The sequence below is a fragment of the Ascidia mentula genome, chromosome 1 (genome assembly GCF_947561715.1).
Source record: "Ascidia mentula chromosome 1, kaAscMent1.1, whole genome shotgun sequence".
Taxonomy (NCBI): domain Eukaryota; kingdom Metazoa; phylum Chordata; class Ascidiacea; order Phlebobranchia; family Ascidiidae; genus Ascidia; species Ascidia mentula.
The window spans coordinates 18,776,973-18,800,124 of record NC_138566.1 but is presented as its reverse complement, the minus strand read 5'-3'; the positions used below and the strand labels follow the sequence as shown (position 1 = coordinate 18,800,124).

The 23,152-nt window shown below is 36.6% G+C and overlaps 1 protein-coding gene across 2 annotated transcripts; it reads left to right on the top strand.

Moving 5' to 3' along the window:
• Positions 1-2,497: 2,497 nt before the first annotated feature.
• Positions 2,498-6,402, top strand: LOC145908969 (kelch-like protein 12). 2 transcript variants are annotated; one of them, XM_082996295.1, is made up of 13 exons: positions 2,498-2,630; positions 2,821-2,889; positions 2,965-3,091; positions 3,144-3,276; positions 3,332-3,392; positions 3,459-3,582; positions 3,643-3,805; positions 3,984-4,207; positions 4,408-4,560; positions 4,658-4,736; positions 5,082-5,206; positions 5,433-5,622; positions 5,833-6,402. In XM_082996295.1, the coding sequence occupies exons 1-13, from the start codon at positions 2,587-2,589 to the stop codon at positions 5,991-5,993; spliced, it is 1,653 nt and encodes a 550-aa protein (XP_082852421.1). In that variant the 5' UTR covers positions 2,498-2,586; the 3' UTR covers positions 5,994-6,402. The 2 variants fall into 2 exon arrangements, with proteins under 2 accessions (XP_082852421.1, XP_082852415.1); XM_082996289.1 differs by having other exon boundaries at positions 4,405-4,560.
• The last annotated feature ends 16,750 nt before the right edge of the window (positions 6,403-23,152 follow it).

Below are 23,152 nucleotides of genomic sequence, written 5' to 3'. Positions count from 1 at the left end.
TTCGTAGCAGTTACATGGGCTATATTGTTTGTCTTGAAGATTTATAAAACTGAGAGTTATGTTCCCACTCTTACATACTTCTGCTATTGAATAGTTGGTGCGGGCATCGTGAGGCTTTGACTAACGTGCAGTTTTTTTGAAACATGATATAAGCGCTACGCCGGGTTCACGTTCCATGGCCACTTTTCAGGCGTAGTACTCGTCCCGAAGCCCGAAAAACGGAAGTGACGTAGTAAAACGAGGCGCTTTGCTGCGCCTGAACTGCCTATCGGTCGGGCGGTCTAGAAATGCAGGGCAAGAATCTGCAGATGCCAAAAGGCGCATTCACAATGTACAAAGGTTTATGGGAAATACGTACCAGAACTGGTACATTAAACTAGTTATGAAAGTAGCTCGTGCTTTAGTATGATCACAACTACAGCACACTGAAGCTGGTCGCAACTGTAAGTGTACAGGTGTTGAACATTTCTGACGACAAGAAGGGTATTTAAGAACATGGTGTGTTGCTTGGAGTATCAGCAATGCATTGTCCCGTAATATGAAAGCGACGCAAATGACACAGGTCGAGTACTTAGGGTGGGCTAAACTGGTTAGGGCAATTAATTTTTTGGGCTATGTTATAACTGCAGCAGGGTTTTTGCACAGTAAACAGCAGTTTTTTTAATTTTTTTGACGCGCGTAAGTAATGTGTATTAAATGATTGCCCTCAGTTACCCAGCAGACTCCGTAAATCGCTTTTAGGGATAACAAGGGATCTTTTGTTACTGTGCAAGTGGATTACATGCACCTTTCTCGTTCGTTTATGCATTAATGCTATGTTGAAATGCAGTTTTGAAACCTACCTTTTTAATAGTAAGTTTATGGTAATTTGGAAATTGATATTATTGTTGACGTGTTAATTACAGCATGGTTACTCTATCTTCATAAACCGGTTGTTAATGTTTGTTTATTTATATTGTTTCTTATTATGGCTTTTTGCACATATGTTATATTGTCTCTGTTTTCCAAATGTTTGGTTCTATTGGAATACCCCATGTCTGTGCTGTGCTGGCGTTATAAACACTGTGAACCCACTGGTTCAAGCGATATTGTTTAGTTGAACTACACAAAATTATTTTGCTTACTACATTTAATTGCGCATTTCATGCTTTGTATTCCGAGCTCCAACTCTATTTTCATGGGTCTCGCTAAGCTTTGGTTAAACATTCTATTTTTGAAACACAATATAGCGACAGGCTACGCCAGTTTCACGAGACCAAAACTTGTCTGGAAGTCAATGAAACACGAGACTGTGTACCGAGATGTAGGCGTGGGGCAACAATCTGTCGATGCAAAGGGTTTTTACCAAGATGTGGGTTTGTATAAGGAATATGTGCCAGAGCTCGCATACAAGTCAGCTACTTTAAACAGTATGTTTTGAGTACCTATCCTGATTTTTTTCTGCAGAAAAAAGACAGAGAGTGTGACGAAAAACAAATACGTCAGTCATTAGTCGGGCGGAAAGAGGTGGTCAATGACTAAAATATCAAATAAGCATACCATGTGAGCAGTCATAGTTATCAACGTTAAAAGGACATTGGGGTTTAGATTTCGCAGTGGATTTGGAAAGATTTAGTTTTTTATTAAGTTAGAACGTTACGTAAAGCATGTGTGGGGACAAACTCCTGTTAATAGACATATGAGTATGACGCAGAGGAGTAGCCTATACATTACTCAAAGTTTGTTTCTTGCCTGTAATATGCAGTGACCGGGTTTGTAAAGAGAACACGCCGTTAAACTGACTCCTATATTAAAAACATCTGCCAAGAACGGCCTTTGCGACTTTTTAATTAAAATTGAAAACGATAAAGAAACATACTTTGGTTTAAAACATACAACGTTAAAATGCAGCGACGAGAGCTATACTTCAATTGCTTTTGTCTTTTGGCTTCGTTCTCTCGCTTAGTGAGTTTTCTCGCTTTGTTTTCTAGCTTAGTTTTTTTGTGGCTTACTGCCATCGATATATATATACAGTTATTGAGATTACATAAAATAATGAATTCGAGAGGATTATTAAAAATGTCGATGTGAAATTAAAACCTGAAGCCGATTTGCACACATGTCAGAGATTAACTCATATGTCGGATAGAAGCGAAGCGATTGACCCAAAACACCATACGCGCACGTACGCGAAGTAATCAAATTTCACAATTTAACACAAAATGACATTTAATCATAAAGTTTGCTGCAAATACAGCAATAATTCTAAACATTTTATTTATTGTGGTAAATATGCGAGTTTCCACGTTTCATTTTCGAGACAAACATATGTTTATTTTTAGATTTTTACTACAAAAATTCCCAAAAGCTGCAAAGATCATAGAATATGTTTGGTTTAATGAAGAAAGATTTTGTGTGATTTTAAAATACTAGCATTTAAATATGCATGATGTACAGGAATGATTATGTGTATTTTGAGTCGCAACTCTTAGAAATTATATTTCTTATTTCCATTTTTAGCATCATTTAATAGGGGAGTTGTTTGTTTATGTATTGGTTTCAAAATTTTGCGGGATATTTCGATAAAAATATTTAATCTTGTACACAATGGATTTTTCATTTTGGCGTCAACGTGCTCCAGACCCACCGAGGTTCATATTGTGGTTCAGAGAGGTTTTGTTATCGGATATTGGATTTTGTTGCAAAAATACGAAAGTAGACCTAAAATTTTCAAAAGTTGTGTTCGAAATTGAACGCAAAATATTTACGCCTGTACAAAAAAATAAATTATACTTTAAAAGGATTGTTAGCAGTTATTTCTAATTCACTTGCTTTTTTCAGAACATCAACGCTCGTACAATATCCAAAGCAAGAATCACAAAAATGGAACATTCTTGATTTACTGCTGAGGTTTGGTTTAATTAAAGTACAAGTTAAAGAGTACATGATAATTAAAACGCAATTATGTTAATGATTTTCCTAAAGCGACAGAGAAAGCGAAGATAGTTTTTGCGACATCAGAATAAGTAATGACAACGAGGACGGCGACATACTTCTTCATAAATGCATCTTTGCGTTGCTATCCGAAGATTTTAGGAAGTTGTTCTCGAAAGTGAGTTGGGTATTAACCAAAAATATTCGATTCGACAACTTTTTGGTTACAGATGAACAAAGGGGAGACAAGTGTGGAGATAAATGACCACCAAGAGTTTCTAAAATTAAAATACTTTGTTAACGATGTTTACAACGGCTCACTAACAAACGTGCAAAACTACGAATCCATCGTAGATGGTTTAGGTATGACCTGTAGATTATCGACTAACTATTTATAATGAGACCACCATGTCACCAGGGTTCGATAGCAGTACAGACAAACACTTGTTGGATTGTACAATTCGCCAGAGACTGAATAGGTTTGTAACATCATATGTGCTCCATACACAATGTAAACAATTACCCAGTTTTACACCAAACAACAGAGACAGATCGGGGTTGCAGAAATTTTGTGACGGAGTGTTATCAACGAAATCGTGGGACTTCCCCATCCATAAGTGTGTGGTGTCGGTTCATTCGAAGTTTTTTGCAAAACTCTTTGCTACAGAGGTAGGCATGGGTGGAGCCTCTTTCTACTTAGGGCAAACCTGTTTTTGTGTCCACTTGCAGATGAAGGAAAAATATGAAAACGTATGCAATGTGACAGGAATTGAAGATGACATGATGACTTTGATGCTTGATTTCATTTACACAAAGGAAATGTGGGTTATAAATGAGCAGTTTCTCGATATTTTGCCTGTGGCCGATTACTTAAGCCTTCCAAGCGTTAAAGGTGGGAATTGTTTATTTGGAGCCACAATATTCATTAAATAATTATTTTGCCATCATATGCAAGAAGTATAATGGTGAGCACACACATCCCTTGTCTTACAGGCTTTATCAGTAACAGTAACAAATAACTTACCACTACGCATAGAAAAGCTGGAATAACTTCGTGAAATGATATTTAGATCTGCAGGGTGTAATTGCCAAACACTTGGTCAGTTTGGTATCGACTGACAATCGGGTTGAAATGTGGCTGTTTGGAGTTAAGTACGAAGATATTAATGTGAAGAAGCAAGCTGAATCATATTTTCCTTGCCGAGAAAGATATGACAGTTTTCCGCCTATTTGCGAAAAGGAAATTGTTATGATTGACAAAATGCATATTACAAACTTCCTGTCCTTTATTGTGGTCAGTATCTAACTTTAATTGTAAAAGCATAATGCGATCTTCATCACAGTGCAGCATACAAAATGCATGCTTCTGAACGAAATTCAATTGAAGAGCTTCGTATTAGTACTTATATTTAATTGCACATAATTAAAACGTTTATGAGAAATATGAAACGGCTTCGCATTATTTGTTTTAACTTATGTGTTTGGTCTTAGCAGAAGAGTATGTCAGAGGACGAACTTTTGAGGCTCATTATCGCGTGGATTAAACACGACTTGGAGGAACGTAAAAGTATGTTTGGGACTCTGTTCGACATGATTGACTCAACGTATCTCGACCATTCTACTTGGAATATTTTGTTAAAAGAGGAGGTTGTTTTGAAACTTATTAAAAATCTTTTAGCATTTTGTGGGATTGTACGTCCGCAACTCTCTATTACTTAAATAACTTCGTTACGTTTTGGAACAGAAACTTCTTGAATGCAGTTTGGAAGCCGCTAATGAAGCAATATCGTACATGAGACGTTACATGCCACTCCAGGACCCAGGTCTGTAAAAGAAACAGGTCTCACGTAATTTATTTGTCAACTGTTCAAATTTTGACGACAAGACTCCGTGTTCAATTTTAGGCCTCGCTAAAATACAGTATATTTTTTCTATTGATACAATAAATTGTTGACAAAGGGGTTATGCATTACAAGGAAAGTTACAAAAAGGCTTATCTAACAAAACACGTTGTCTATCGGTGGGAGAAAAACTTCCGACAAAACTATTTTAAATTTTCCAGCTTTGGTTTCAATTCCACACAGGCACGCGAAAATCCATGAATGATTGAACATTTTTTTTATTTTAGAAATTAACCAAACACTGTAATTTTGTGACGTTTTGTACAGATTCCCTTCAGGGAGCATTATTTGTATCGGGAAATTTAAACGTCATTTACAAGTGCGATTTACAATACGCACAGCCAAAAGTAATTGGTGATACTTTTATTTTCCCGCTCTGGAGCAATCACGCGGTAAGGTTGAACTACATTAATGGCGTATATTTAAATACTCAACTGGAAGTTCCTCAATTAAAACCAGTGGGGATTTTGTCCCCATAGAGAACATTACCCACATGTTCACGTTTAAACCATTTCAAACAGGACAAAGACGACCGTGTATATGATAAACAGCTTCGCGTTTAGAACTGTTGATGACTTATTAATTTAGGTATTATGGATGTGATTTTATTGCATGCAGAAATCACCACGATGCGAAAAGCATGATTTCAATTTGCTGTATGCATTTGACAAACTGTATGTCTTGGGTGGCCACTTGGGAAATCCTAAAGAACCAATAGACAATGTTAGCTCGTGGGATGGCTCATTTTGGTCCAGTGAACCGCCAATGATTGAAGAACGGCACAGCGCTGGAGCTGTTTATTATCGTGGTAAATAAAGTAAAAGGATCAGATTTTCCAAATCGAACAAATAGGTTTTGGCGCTTTATCTATTTGCCAACTGTGATATTTTCCCCAACACATTTGCTGCAATTTATGAGACATTATAATATGAAAAGTTTGAACATGCCCCCATCACTACATTTACTGTGTAAGCTAATATAATTAAAGTCAGACCAGTGCAAACAATTTTATGTTTAGGTGTAATTTACGTCGCTGGCGGAGTGGGTTATAACAATTGTAAATTGATGTGCATGGAGAGCTTCGCGAACGACCAGTGGACAAAACTTGCTGTTATGCAAACTTACAGAAAGTTATTCGCTCTTGTTGGATACGAAGGTGATAAAATTGATGGCATTTAGCGTACCATGTTTCGGGGCAGTTGCTGTTGAACAGAATAATTAACAGACATTTGTAGGATACTGAATACTGACATTTTTTTCATATTAATTTACTAGAATACCGCATATGTACAAATATGGTGAATGATGAGGTTTTGTTTAATGAACGAAAATGTGTCAACCTTGAATATTTGAATAACGTGTGACATAAAGCTTCTGTTTATTCGTCGACTCTAAATATGTGATTTTTAACCCGTATGTACTTGATATGCGAAGATGTGGTCATTAGTTTTTATTAGGGATGCACCGAAAGTTCGGTTTGCCGAATTTATTCGACCGAAACCAAGTTTATTATGATTATTCGGTTTATCCGAAACCGAAACTTTTTTACTGCATGCAACACTGATACGCAAAGTTAAGAATCATTGTTCAAACGTACTAGTGTGTTTTAGTTGTTGATTGTCATAGAAATCAACTTTAAGAAGTTGGTACAGCATTCTTTTAAGTGCCAATAAAAGGTTGTATGATAGGATCAGATCCATTCCAGCACATGCTTTGTTTAAATTTATTGCGATTTTAAGAGATAGAAACCAAAATTAGTTTGGGTGTATTCGGCCGAATAAAAAAATTGCTGTTCCGGTGCATCACTAGTTTTTATTGTTTGCTGGAGCTTTTTATGTTTTCTTGCATATGATTCCAAATTGCCGAGGTACAAATGCATGCTTACTGTTCCACAACAAACCAAGTAAAATACTAATAATTGATTGGAGTCGGGCATTTTGTGACGTTAAGCCCGCAACTATTTTGATACTTTTATTTAGTTGTGATATATAAGTGTTATGCCTTCAATTCAACTGCCGATTTAAAAACTGCAAAACGTATTAGACACGAACACCAACGACCCTGCAAACAAACATAAAAGGTGGCAGTTTATCCCGTTTGGTGGTAGTTTACAACACAGCAATGACGTTTTAATCAGACAAGCACAGAAAATGCGCAGGTCCAACTGCACCAAACAGATTTGCTGCTACTCAATTATCTGCAGTATAGTAATGATATCATTTGCAGCTAATATTCAGAGTATGTAAGTCAAGTTTATTCATCTGGGTGACATGATATCATTGCATTTTACATTATTTGTATAATAAAACGCACAATCTGTTCAATTACAGATTAAGTAAAATATACAAAAATGTACATAGGCTGTAAAAGGCGAAACAGAAAACATAAAGTTTAAAGGTTTGGACACATTTCTTTCTCCTACAAATAAATTGTTACAGTCGCCGAGGTTATCGCTAGCATCCCCAGTATAATCTTTAAAGCAAAATGCTGTGAGTAAATGAAATAAACTAACAGTGTGTATCTCGATATTTGTCAACAAACCACTAGATAATAACTTCAGTCGACACTAATGAAAAGCAGGAAGAACACAGATAATTGCGTGCCAACTGTTCCACAACAAACCAAGTGTAATATTGATGATTGAATTTGTCGAGAAAAAACTTTAAATCACAATTTTACGGATGCAACTGGCTACATGCAGGGTCGTTGGTGTTCGAACTGGCTCTATATATTTAAAAAGATAGTCTATACCTACGTTTGTAAGCACGTGGATACATGCATTTTGCAACATATCTAACTTTCTCTATTCCATATAACCTTGCCAGTAATTTTGCCACTTTTAGCATGGGGACTTTATTTTGATTTTTATGAGTCTCCACAACTCCATGCACCCATATCTCCCCACTCCGTTTCTCTTTTTCTGACCCAGTCTTGATTTCAACCCTTGTGTTCTCAACAAATGTTGTTACTCTATTTCTTGCAATATGGTTTGGAAAGTTTTCTTGATTGCCACATAGGGTAAAGGCAAATATTTTCTCCCTCCTGTCGTTTAGGTTGGTTCCAGGTATGTTCAGCAATTCCACTTCTTCCGTTCCGTTCTTTTTAAAGGTTTTAATGAGAGCTTCTTTAGCTTCTTCCTGTGTGGTTTCTTCCATCTCCATGTTCTGAGTATTCCTCAATTGGACGGTTCCTTTCACATCCATATCGTGTCTGGTTTTCACCCGAATTTCCCAAAGCAAATGCTGGACAAAGCTTTCATTCAACGAATAATAAATCGCAAGATTATATTTCACTTCGGTTTTATCTTCGCTTATCTTTGCTTTAAACCACCATCTATGACTCATGTTACTTAATTTTGCTCCGCTTCTTTTATATGATAACACTTACTCCTGCATTGGCAACACAGGGGGCTTGATTATCGCAAATCAAGCCAACTGATTTAAATTTATTAAGTTGTCAATATTTATCACACATATTACAGCCATAAAATAAGCAAAACCTCACTTTACATTCGCTCGTAAACCGCAAGCTCTCTGAAATGTCGCTACTCTTCGCAACAGAGATCCGCAATAACAATATGGTTTCAAGTTTCCACACGAAGGAAAGTGTAACAATGAGTGATTATATTATGGCAATGGTCGTTTTGAGGATCGGTGCCCGATTACCCAAACGACATTGTTCTTTTTTCTGACACGAACAATGATTAAAAATGTGAGAATTACTCGGTTGTTTACAAGACGACGTGTGTGGAATGATGTAACCCACAAGCAATATACGTCGTCAGAACAAATTAATTGTTTTGGGTTTTTATGCGTTTTTTAAAAGTCATATACACCAAGGGCTAAATTCTAGGACTCTTTTCCTAAATTCTGTTTAAGATAGCTTCACTTAGAGGTAATATACATAAATGCTACTCAATTTAAAATAATATGAATTTTAATTTGCAATGGAATTTGTGCATCATGACAAGTTTAAGACTCCTTTGATAGAACAAGGCCTACACTCCTGAAAGATGACTTTCTTTTATGTGTTTGCCACCAGCAATGTTCGATCGATATTTTAAAGCCAGAACTGTTTCAATACAGTTCGTTCACATAAACCATTTTGGACTCACAAAAAATCTTCAAATAGTTACCATTCCTTTTAAAAACCCATAAAAGTGCATGACACCAGACGTTCGACGAATTCACGCTACACATTATTTAATAATCCACACGTTGATTCACAAAGCACGAATACACACACACACACACACACACACACACACACACACACACACACACACACACACACACACACACTCGTGACTGGAACGACACTCTAGCCTCTGGTTCTTACGTCACCAAATATGTTTCTTTGTGACAAAACAGTACTCCCTTTTCAGCACGTCCACAGGTAAGGGAAAATACCTAACAAGCCATTCAACGCTGTTAATGCATTGCAACACATAAATTCTAAATTTAAAGCGTGTTTTTTGGTTCTGTAACGAACATCTACAGCGGATTTGTTTTATCGTAATTGATACTTGCTGCTTCCACCGTAATCTTTGTTGGCGCTGAAGTAGTAAGATACAAATTGTTGTCCCGGTGAAAACTGGCAACATGTCGGTCATCATGGAATGCCTCGATGAGAACAATGTAATGTTATACCTTTGGGTGTAATTGGCTTTGTTGACACGTAAATTATTTGTTGTTTAAAATAGTTTTCTCGCTTGGCCATTGAGCATAATTACAGAGTAGCACTAATAAAACGTAGCCTCTGTTGAAAATATACTATGGATATATTTCCGACTAGCTTCAACACCAGGGAGTTATCCTTGCACGCATGAAATAATATTTTTTCTGATTTCTTTTTTTTAACTTCAACAACAAAGAAATATCAGAACTAAAGCTACAAATACGACAAATGAAAACTTCTCTTGATTAAAAATGACCTTACCAAAGTTTTACCAAGTAAGCAAAAATACGATTTTGCCCAACACATGAAACAACTGTTGTGCAAAGTTCATGCTTTATTAAGTTCAATACCCAAATATTATAGAATTTTAAACTTTTATGCTTGGTACAATCGACAATAAATTATTATTTTGATTCAGTTTTGTGACGTCAAGCACGCAACTATTTTAATACTTTTATTTAGTTGTGATATTTAACGAGTGTGCGTATGCCTTCAATAAACAACTGCCGATTTAAAAACTGCAAAACTTTGAATCGTAACAGTCGTTAAACACAAACACCAACGACCCTACAAACAAACATAAAAGGTGGCAGTTCATCCCGTTTGGTGGTAGTTTACAACACGGCAATGACGTTTTGATCAGACAAGCACAGAAAATAGGCAGGTCCAACTGCACCATGCAGATTTGCTGCTATACTCAACTATCTGCAGTATATTATATATAGTAACTATAGTATTGAGAGTGTGTAAAGACAAGTTTGTTCATCTGGATGGCGTAATATCATTGTATTCAATCTACATTATTATATAAATAAAACGCATATTCTTTTCGATTACAGATGAAGTGAAACATACAAAAATGTACATAGGTTATGAAAGGCGAAACAGAAAACATAAAGTTTTAAATGTTTGGCCACATAACTTAAATAAACAAATAAATTATTACAGTCGCCGAGGTTATCGCTAGCATTCCCAGCATAAACTTTAAAGCCAAATGCTGTGAGTAAACTAAATACACCAACAGTGTGTATCTCGATATTTGTTAACAAACCACTAGATAATACTTTCAGTCGACACTAATCAAATACAGAAAGAACACATATAATTGCGTGCCAACTGTTTCACAACAAACCAAGTATAATATGGATAATTGAAGTCGAAAAAAACTTCAAATCACAAATTTACGGATGCAACTTCGAACTGGCTCTATATATTTAAAAAGATAGTCTATACCTACGTTTGTAAGCACGTGGATACATGCATTTTGCAACATATCTAACTTTCTCTATTCCATATAGCCTTGCTAGTAAGTTTGCCACTGTTAGCATAGGGACTTTATTTATACGAGTCTCCACAACTCCATGCACCCATATCTCCCCACTTCGTTTCTCTTTTTCTGACCCAGTCTTGATTTCAACCCTTGTGTTCTCAACAAATGTTGTTACTTTATTTCTTGCTGTATAGTTTGGAAAGTTTTCTTGATTGCCGCATAGGGTGAAGGCAAATGCATTTTCCCTCCTGTCGTTTAGGTTGGTTCCAGGTATGTTCAGCAATTCCACTTCTTCTGTTCCGTTTATTTCAAAGGTTCTAATGAGAGCTTCTTCTGCTTCTTCCTGTGTGGTTTCTTCCATCTCCATGTTCTGAGTATTCCTCAACTGGACGGTTCCTTTCACATCCATATCGTGTCTGGTTTTTACTCGAATTTCCCAGAGCAAATGCTGGACAAAGCTTTCATTCAACGAATAATAAATCGCAAGATTATATTTCACTTCGGTTTTCACTTCGCTTAACTTTGCTTCAAACGACCATCTATGGCTCATGTTATTTACTTTTGCCCTACTTCTTTTATATGATAACACTTACTCCTGCATTGGCAACACAGAGGGCTGGATTATCGCAAATCAAGCCAACTGATTTAGATTTATTAAGTTGTCAATATTTATCACACACATTACAGCCATAAAATAAGTAAAACCTCACTTTACATTCGCTCGTAAAACGCATGTGCTTTGGTCGGTATGGCTTTGTTGACACGTTAATGATTTGTTGTATATATAGTTTCTCTGTTTTGTCATTAAACTGCACAAAAAGCGTATAGCATTAGTAAAAATACACTACACATATCCTTACATGCGAGTTCCGTCCTTGCTTCGTAGTCAAAGAAAAAGAAATATCAGGACTAAAGCTACAGATATATATCTACTACAGTAGATATTGTTTGCTCGGTTAAATCGATAATAATTTGTTAATTTGATTTATTTCGTCGTGGTCAAATGTTTACAGTCGCAGCCTATTTCGTGACGTTAAAGTGGGTGTGGTCATGGCATCTTTGACCTCATTTTTGCGGGACGTAATTTGATGTTACATATTTACTACTACGCAACTTAATAAGACCTAACAGGTTGAAACATCAGCCATACGTTTGCAGCTATAACAAACAATCAGAGTCTACTAAATGCAAATTACTGTAGCAATTTCACACTGCTTTCCACTCCTACGCTCCTTGGCAGATCACCACTGTACCGCCTTTTATGACGTCACGCAACAATGATCTCGCTTGCACACGATAACATTCGCAACGGTTCAAAATTTCATCATTTGTATCTCGGTAAACTATGGCCGTTTCAAGCTACTTATTTGGCTGAATGTCACATGCACTTCAAGCCCACATCCATTTTGATAGTTTTATTTAGTTGTGACATTTATTGACTGCACGTATGCCCTAAATAAACAACTGCCGACTTCAAAACTGTTGAAATTCGAATCGTTAAACACGACCCTACAAACAATCATAAAAGAAAGTTGTGGTCTCAAATCACGTTTGGTTGTAGTTTACAACAATGCAATGAATTTTTATCGCATAATAACAACAGACAAAGCACGTCAAATGCGCGGGCCCAACTACACGAAACGAACTCCATTATCTACATTTCACATTCTGTTCAATTACAGCATGAAGTATAATATACACCAAAATACACAGGTTGGAAAGGACGAAAAAGCAGGTTTAGATCTTTGTAACAGTTCAGCAGCCAAAACTTGTTAAATGGTGGTTTATAAAAATATTGATTTAGTTGTCAAAAAAGTCTATATGTGCTGGTTGTCGTATGATGGTGACAATTGTTACTTTGTTACCAAATTTATAACGAGTACTAACCCTGCCTACTGCTGATTCAATATTGAGCTTAACGCTTTAATTCAACAGAACGTGTCAATAAACTCGCGATGAAAGATACACACGAGGGTTGCTGATAAAAATGTCGGTCAAATCTTGAACGACTTGCAACAAGTGAACATGCCAAAACTATACAAATATATTGGATATTTATATAAAACGACAAAATAAACAAAGCTCAGTTTATCTATTTTCTGAAACTTTCTCTCACATATGAAAAGGTATTGCCTTTGCAAACAGTATTGAGCAAGACTTCACATAGCTCAATGATTAACTGGTTTATGTCCATCAGTATTTGATATTGAAACAAAGCAAGTGTTGCCTTCTCCTGTCGCTTGTGAGTTCTGTCTGCACTTTGAAAATAAGTTTCCATGCAACTGTTATATGAACTTCGAAAATGAGCAGTATTGGAAGCTTCGAAAATGAAACCTCAGTAAGGTGGCGGTTTAAAGTGAAGTTAAGCGAAAACGTAACGGAAGCTAATCGTAGACTTGTGGTTTATTATTCGTTGTACGGAAGCTTCACCGAGGATTACCTTTGGGAAGTTCGAGTAAAAATAAAAAAGCAGGTAAAAGTTAAAGGAACCGTACAGTTAAGAGATACTCAGAACATGGAATTGGTGGAAACCGAAAAAGAAGAGGCAGAAAATGCTCTTATTCGCACTTTTGGAAAAAACGAAACTGAAGAAGTGGAATTACTGAGAATACCTGAAACCAAGCTTAAAGACAGGAAGGAGACAATTTTTGCATTTACATTATGCAGCTGGAAAAGTTTTCCAGACAATGTGACAAACAGAAATAAAACACTAATTGTCGGAAAAACAACAGTTGAAATTCAGACTGGCTTGGAGAAACAACACGAAAGTCGGGAGAAATGGGTGCATGGAATTGTTACTACAAATAAAATGTTTCCTATGCTTAAATTAGCAGAACTGTTAGCAAAGCAATATGGGAAAGATACAGTGAGATATGTTGCAAAATGCATGTATCCACATGCGTATCGACGACGACATGAACTGTTTTAGTTTTCTTTTGTTTAACGTTAAAAACCTGCATGAAGATTTTATACATTTCAAAGTTGTATAGCAGTGTTATACTTAAATTTACACGTGCGCACCTTAAAAATTTCGACCTGTTATTTTTCAAACGCTAAACTTCACATATTTTTTTCACGTGCGTGTTACCTTATTTGAGAGGTTTGTTCATATACGGGTCTAGTTGTAAGTTTGAAGGAAAGTTTAAGTTGATCTGCAATACTGACAACAATTTTGGTCGCATAACAAGTCCCTATCGCTGGAATTTTTATGACGTCAAAGTATACTGTGGTAATTTGGAAATTGATATTGATTTTGACGTGTTAATTACATGGTTACTCTGTGTGATATCTTTATTAACCGGTTTGTTACGTGTGCTACGTTTCCCAGTGAGTTTTGTCCATGTTTCGGGGCCACGTGACCAAGTATAGAATTACACAGGTCGAGTACTTAAGGTGGGCTAAACTGGTGTGGGCCAATTATTTTTTGGGCCATGTTATAACTGCAGTAGGGTTTTTGCATAGTAAACAGCAGTTTTTTAATTATTATAACGCGGGTAAGTAATGTGTATTAAATGATTGCCCTCAGTTACCCAGCAGACTCCGTAAATCGCTTTTATGGATAACAAGGGATGTTTTATACTGTTTTATGCTTTTTTTAATTTCGGATTATATACGCTTTTCTCGTCCCTTTATGCATGAATGCTATGTTGAAATGCAGTTTTGAAACCTACCTTTTAATAGTAAGTTTATGGTAATTTGGCAAATGATATTGATGTTGGCATGTTAATTACAGCATGGTTACTCTATCTTCATGAACTGGCTTATTACTTGATGTCTTTGTTTATGTGCTTTTGCTGAATGACTGTTTGTGATAAGCAAAAGAAATATAATTTGTCCCTGTTCCAGAACTATACAAGGTTTAAACATCATCGGGCAAAGAAACAAGCTGCGCAGTAGTGAAAAATAGCCTACATAATAACAAGCATGAACCGGTAATAACAAGCACATAATATTCAGCAACACAACGAGGTTATTTTCCACAACGTGAGCGGGAAAATCCAGTCGTATTTTGCATTTTAGCATTGGGCAGGTGATAAAGCAGTGATAACATAATTAGGTAAACGGTTTTATTTTGTGAGAGCCATCTGACTTTGTTGGTGTCATATTGCCTATAAATGTTTGACTTGAGTGAAACAATTAAATTTAGTCCAACATTCGTCCAATAAATTGCGCTTGGGACATGTGTGCGTATACAACAAATGTGACAGCATTACAAATACAGGAATCGAAGGAAATGTTTGACTCGGGTCGCTCGCTTAGGCTTGCCCGGCAGGCCCGTGCGTGTTGTTTGGCCAACGTTTAGAGACGTATAATGTGAGAAAAATGCCAGAATCATCTGATGTGTTGCGATATAGTAGTTACATGAGACGACATATTATCCACCTTTTACAAGTACCACTACATCCAACGACTACATTTATTGCACATGGCATGAAAACCTGTTCGAAAGCACGTAAGTTTGCTTTGTTTAGTTTCTGTTCATATCCGCCTGTAACATATCCGCGTTAAATCATTGTTGAATTGTGAACGAGTTTTTTTACCACATTTACGATTGCAGACGTTCTTCTTGTTTAATAAAAATAAGATCCCCTTCCATCCATTTCACTCAACAAGATTCCTCAACAAGATTGAAAAAAACAAATATCTATACTACTACAGAAAAAATAGATTTTTGTTTTGATGATCAATCAAAGTTTCTTCGAACAACATGTTGTTGTGTGACATTACGAAGCGCCGGTGAAACAAAATTCTCACCCATAGGTAACCTTTGATATTCGTAATGTGGAATGACGCAACAAAGTCAATGACGACAACCGCAAGGACTAAAAGTATGTCGCAAACAACCATTCGAGTGGCTCGACCTGTGTAGAGTTCAACGTTTATTGTAGTATGTTTGCAGTGATTGAAAAACAATCAACTCCCACCAGACGAAATCAGTAGTTCGGAATAACGGGTAGATCTGTCGATGAAAAATGTGTTAAACGTAAAGGTAAACCAATATCCTCGTTCAGCTGGTGGGAAGTAAACTCAGCGCGTATCACCTGACTATAGTTTCTGCTAATCATTTACGTAAACTATTTGCAGAGCGACTTGTTGCCGACGTTGTCAGTCATGATGACAACAAATTTTCTTTCCGTCTTTAAAAAGTCGCCCACGCTATATGCTGTGGATAACGCAGTTAGGCTGTGTATATTGCAAATTTGATTGGTCGACCACTAAGTACGCAGCATTGCAATATGTGAAACGTATAGACAAGTATACGACATCATGTTGGCACACTATATATACATATATATACATATACATATATATATAAGAGAAGCATTTAAGTTCCTCGCTGAGCATTACAATGTTGAAAGCTGCTCGCTTAGACTTGCCCGGCAGGCCTGTGCTTGTTGTTTGCCTAAAGTCTACGCAGGTTTTTATTGCTAAAATGGACCGGGCAATTAATACATGAGCAACAACTAAACTGCAGTCATTGAAACACGATAACCTTCACGCAAGATTTAAATAAAAGATGGGAATAAAAGTAAGTCTTCAGTTGTCGCCAGGAATTTCTATGCAGCCTTTTGTTTAGCACGGTGGCCTACAGTAGCATGTATATGCATTCAAATAATTCTATTTGATTGAGAAACTGACGACGCTCATATAGAACCTTGCATGAGCGAAATCGATTTTTCAAAATAAATTCTGCTGACAGAAATCAGAGGCTTGTTGCTTCACAATATATCCCAATTGTAGTAATTTGCTTTCGCAGAGATATAGACAATCCCTAACCGATGGCCAGATTCCTCTACAGTTATTCAGTCTATGTATTCGGCGTATGTGGATTTTAATTCTCTTTGTTTTTAGGGGTGAATAAAATTTAAACGCACAGGGTGAAAATGAAATACTACTATGAATTTACGGCCATATTGGAAAGACCCCGACCCAAAATAGAGGGTGGAAATACAATCTACTGTTCTCTTGACGACGGATTTGCTGAAGGAAATCTGTGGTGACGGCAGTTTCAGAATCTGATTCAACCAGTCTTTCAGGGACTGTTGAATGTGTAGATGTTATATCTGGCAAAGTTGTGTTGTCAGACGAAACAATGGCAAACGATTTTCCGCACATTTTACCAATGTCAAATTATTGGTTTTGATAATGCAACCCAGCTATCCAATGACATCATGACACGTAATATCGCATTTACTCTCCGTCCAGAAGATGAGACTTTTGTGAATATTGATCAGCAAATGCCAATGTGCAATGGTTCAACTTATTTAAAGACTGGCTATAAAAAACCTTCGAGAGGGTAAGTTGTGTTCTTGGACTTGTAACAACCAGAGTGCCAGTATCACTACTGGAAATGGCAAATCATTTGGCTGACAAATTTGGTCCGCGTAACGTACGATATGTCTCCGTGTGCAAAAACCCTGGTGGATGGAAGTACATTGCTGGAATTAATTAAAGTCCATATATAAAATTTAACTAATAGATGATGGAAAGTAATTAAAAATACTTGGACTTTTAAAAACATTTAAATGATGTACATAGTTTGCTTTAATCGGTTCGTTTGTATTTGAATTGTTGTCGCAATGTTTCAAGATCAATAAACAATGATTTCAATCAAGACGCACAAAACCTTTCATTAAACTTTCGAATTATGTGACATTAGAGATTACTAAGTACATGTTGGGTTGCAACAGTTCGTCCCACCCATATGCGAAGTGCAAAAAATAGACAAAGGTAAATATGACGCAACAATGTCTATAGACATTTGGTGTTTGCATTTCGACACTTGATTAGGGGAGGTGTTCGTCTATGTGTGTACATTCCATTTATCCTTATTTAAGTAACAATGCAATGTACGTTACAGCAACAGCACAAATGAGATAATAGAAACTGGCCATACTTCATGCAGGAACAAAAAATTCAACCAATCCTTTTCGAAATGTATGTGCTTGAAATACCTGTTGTTGAGCACTTGTGATTTTTAAAGAAACGGTGCCTTTGTAATTCCCGGGCGTTACGCATCACTGAGAATGACACAAACAATTTCAGAGCCTGATTCAACATATGTTTCAGGGACTGTTGAATGTGTCGATGCCAAATCTGGCAAGGTTGTGTTGTCAGACAAAAAAATGGCAAGAACAGCGATTTTTCGCACTTTTGACCAAAGTGAAAATATCATCATTGGTAACCCAACGCAGCCATCCAATGACGTTGTGACATGTGATTTTGCATTTACTCTCCGCCCAGATAACCCGACCTATATAAACTTTTCGAAACAACTAAAAAATGCTGATAATTTGATTCAGTTAAAAATTGGTGAAGTTAAACATTACAGGATGGTTAGTTGTGTTCTTGGACTTGCAACAACAAGTATGCCGTGTTCTTTGCTTGGAATAGCAAATCTTTTGGCTGACGAATTTGGTCCAAGTAATGTACGATATGTTTCAGTGTGTAAAAATACTCGTGGATGGGAGACTGTTGCTGAAATTAAATAATAGATTTTGATCAAACGATGTTCAAAAACCATTATAAATTTTTTACTCTAAATTTTGCCGAAATATTAAGTGTGTCATTTTATTGGCTTAAAATTTTTCGAGCTTGTAAAGTGTAGCATTCTTTTTGCTGAACTTGGATTGTAAATATAAATTGTATGTGATTAGGTATTGTTCAAGCGTGAGATTGTCAAGTGTAAGCGTTTATATTGTATACGTGCTTGAAACGCTGGAAAGGCGCAACGCGATGTTTAAACAGTTCAGTCGAAATTCGCGGGCGTTTCGCATCACTGAAGAATGTACACAATCCTCTTTCCTCTCTCCAAATTTGGCCGGCGATATGCGTCACAGCAAAAACGAATAAGGGATGACTTTGCTGCGCCGATCGAATTACACACGTGATTATAAATGGTATCAATATCGCCATTTTTAATAAATACATAATAGAGGGTGTTGTCATCATTGAAGTGTAACATTTTTCGTACCCTGTATCGTATGATTTCGCACCCTGTAAACATTCCAACGTTGATTGCATAGGAATGTGATTAGCCGCATTCCCTATAAAACCACGGTTGTATTACCCAATGGACAGTCTTAATTTGTACGTGCTATTGCCTGATGCTTCTATCCAATACAAGAATACAACAGAGGGCTTAATGGTTTGAACAAAAAAGACTATCTTAAGTAAATAAAAGGCATTTTCACAAAATAACACTCGACACTGAAAATAGAGATTTTAAACTGTCTTAGGCACTACGTTAATAGCAAGTTTAATTCTACAAAACAAACGCATATTATGCGTCAAATAATAGAAAACCCCGTCAGCGATTATTCGGGGACATTTTTGCGTGCAAAAATCGACAGTGCGTGTCGGTTGGTTTGATGCCTGACAGAAAATGAGAGGGTCAAAGTTAGACATGGCAGCTTTTCTACGCCGCCAAATGTAATTTAAAACGATGAAAGTGCTGAAACTTTTTAGCTGATAAAATTTGTAAGTTGTGTCCAGCAGGAAAGTTACGATATCCCAAAAATTTATGTTTACAAGAAAACATTATTTTAATCAGTTTACTTTGCACTTATTTTATTGCAACTCATACAATTCATCGTAACCAGGGAATAATTTGTGATTTTTTGTGCTAAAAATAAAAGGCTCATTACACAAAAATAAAATGATCTATTACCACATTGAAAACCATCTTAGTTGCGGTGTATTAAATGCTGCAGAAATATATTAATTTTTATTGCGTATCAGCAAGAGAGGTTGGAAAAAATATTACTGACAATTGTGCATTGTACCCTGGGTTTGTATAAACCCTGTGTTTGTATAAACAACAATCAACAAAATACTACATAAAAGGTGGCAGTTTATCCCGTTTGGTGGTAGTTTACAGCACTGACGTTTTGATCAGACAAGCACAGCAAATGCGCAGGTCCGACTGCACCAAGCAGGTTTGCTGCTAATCAATTATCTGCAATTAGTAAAGATAATATTGATGACATGCCATGTAGCTTTCACACTTTCTAACAAAACAAAACCCAATATTAGGAAAATCAAATGGCTGAGCACTGCTACTTACGTAAAAATTATAACTGGTCCTGTGCAGAAAGAAGATCGTGTTTATGGGTATCTGTCCTCAAACAACCCAGTATCACTTTTGGATATGGCCATGTTGCTTGGTGACGAGTTTGGCAGAAAAAATGTGAAATATGTTGCCTTGTGCAGATTTCCGGAAGGGTGGCTGAATAAAGTATTAGGAATAAATTAGGAGTTTGAGAATAAACTAAAGACTCGTTTAGTGCATAACCTAGAAAAAGTAATTAGATTGTAATTTTGTGTTCAAATTGTGCATTTACCTTCTGATTATACATTATACTGTTCGTCATTGATTTTATTGTCCGATTTGTTTGCAGCATGATATTAACATTGTAAATCAATAAACTTGTGCCGATGTGTTGTCCTGCTTAATAAATCATTCCAAACGCGCAATAGTTAGCACTAGAGCAGACTTAACGAAAGTCAAGAAAATGACGAAATCAAAATAACTATACTTGTGATGCAATGGAAGTGATTCGACATAATTAAATTTGTGAGGTAACCATGCACGTGAGTCAGTAGAGTTTTATTTAAACCATGTGTATTTTATGCAAAATAGACTGCATAATATCAGATAAAATGATTGTTCTGGCGATTGACACTTTTAGGGAGATTGGAAAGAAAAGATGGGTTGTCGCCAGGTATTTTTATGCAACATTTTGTGTCACATGACATAAAATTTAGGTCAGAACTACAGTTGTTCCGTGATAATGCATAATTCTATATTTTTGTTTCAAGGGCAAATAAACTTGAATGCACACGGTGATAATGACTGCATCCGACTACGAATTTTCAACTACGCTGGCAAAACACAGACGCGAATTATAGTGGGTGGACATATATTTTACTACTGTCTTGACGACGGGTTTGCTGCAGGATATCTGTGGAGAGTGCATGCTGTTACGGAGGCTGGTTTAACCTATGTTTGTTGTATACCTGTTTGTCACTACCTTTCCAACAAGAAATATCCTTTTTTATTACATTATTTTGCGTGAAGACTGCTTTAAACCATCTACCAACAAAGCAAATTTTATTTATATAGTGTGAACATCAAGAAAGAAAAATACTTCAAGCAAAAGAATGTAATAAACAAGGATTTTACTTGTTGGAAACGTAGTGACAAACAGGTATACAACAGTGGCTCATTATATATGTAGTTTTCAGAAAATACTTGGGCAACACATTTTTTTAAAACAATAATAACAATTCCAAAAAGCATATCCCAGGCCTACTTATATTGAATCACAAAGCAAGCTTGCATGCTTAGCAGTCACTATGGCAAAGAAAGCATAGGCTAGTTGTTTGCAATCGCTACCTCTGCCCTGTATATCTGCCTGACGACAGATATTTTGTCCTAATATTTTTGCAGAAGTATTCTAGTAATTGTACCAACGCCAAAAACTACATTACAAAAGGCTGCAAATCACGCAAATGCGAAAAAACATCCGAGTACCCACCTTTTTTCCATGCATTTTTATTGAAACTGCCGCGAAGTTACCAGGTGCATTCAAGCGGAACCTATCTGAAGAAAAACGCAGTGTTCAATCTCCACTGAGATGTATACTAAACAACGTTTGCTTATAACATCTGCGTCAGTGTACAAACATATTGCAATAATTATAAAAAATATTGGAAGCCAAACACATTACATTTCTACCACGGCTCTTGAGAGAAAAAGTTCTCGTGGGGTCTAATTTGCACAAATACTTCGTTCAAATTTCGCGGGCGTCACGCATTAACGAGAAGAACGCGCCAAAAGAAAGACAAGAGAACAAAATTGAGGGAAAAGGCGGAAACGTTGTGACGTAATAGTAAACAAAAGTGGCGCAACACCTTAAACACCATGTGGGGTTTTCCAAGGGTATTGCCATGCCTTCAGTCTATGTACCCGGAGAAATTTTCGCCGTTGACCTTGACATGGTTAGGAAAGGATTTCGGTAACTCGTTTATAATTGTTTGCGTGATTTTCTCTAACAAGAAGTCGACGCAGTTGATTTTATATCTGTCGAATATGTGTGGAAATTTGGTAAAACGCTTGTTTTTACCTTATTGTACTTGGTTATTGGGATATATATTAAGATCAAGAAAACTGTTATATTGATTTTGAAGTTGAAAGATGGTGAAATATTAATTGATTGGGTTACAGACACTTACGTAAGAGTTCGTTCACAATTAAAATAACTGAAAACATGAGCGCTGACATGTCAGGATCCTGGCTTGGATGTTATAGTTTTTCCTGCACACTATACAAGATTAAACCAGAGTTGAAGACAGGAAAGGTGATTTACTATTCACTCGACAACAGCTTCACTGAAGGCATTTTGTGGAAAGTTTCAGTGAATCCAACTCATAGCAAAAACGCCGAAGGCATCGTTGCTAAAGTCAACCTTGGAGGAGAAATTGTGAAAACAAGACAAATGTATGCAAACCGAGCAATTTTTCGCGTGTTCACAAACTGCGAAGATATTGTAGTGAAAAAAACCAACAAGAAAGCAAGCGATGCAGACGTAAGTCCATTAAGTTTTGCTTTCACTCTTCGGAATGATGAAGATTCGTCATTTACACAATGGATTTGTCAAGATGTCCCACTGTCTGAAAACGGTGCTATGGCAATAACAGGCATTTTAAAACACGAGGACATGTTGGACTGTATATATGGTCTAGCTACAGTAGAACGAGGCATCCCTGTGCTCAAAATGGCAATTTTGTTGGGTGACACCTTTGGTGTAGAAAATGTCAGATACGTTACAGAGTGCACAAATGTTTATGCTTGGTCCAAGTTTGTTGGAATCGAGTTGGAGGAAGAATCTTTTTCGGATGAAGATGATTGAAGCAAATTTGAGCACTGACAATTTAATTGATGAATAGTAATGCATTAATTTTTTGTTAATCATTGGATAGTAATATTTAGCGTGTCATGTAAAGTTGTGTTGGCCTAAAATTTGTCGAGCTTGTGAAATGTTGCATTCTTTTCGCTGAACTTGGATTGTAAATACAAATTCTGTGTGATTGGTTAATAGTTATTGTTCAAGCGTGAGACTGCCAAGTGTAGGTGTTTACATTGTATACGTGCTTGAAACACTGAAAAGGCGCAACACGATGTTCAAACAGTTCAGTCGAAATTCGCGGGCGTTTCGCATCACTGAACAATATACACAACCCCCTTTCCTCCCTACCAATTTGACCGGCGGTATGACTCACACGAGTAAAGGATACCTTTGCTGCGTCGATCGAATTACACACCTAATGAGAAAAGGAATAGTGGATAATCCAAAAACATGAACAAAGTTAACAATATACAGAAAAA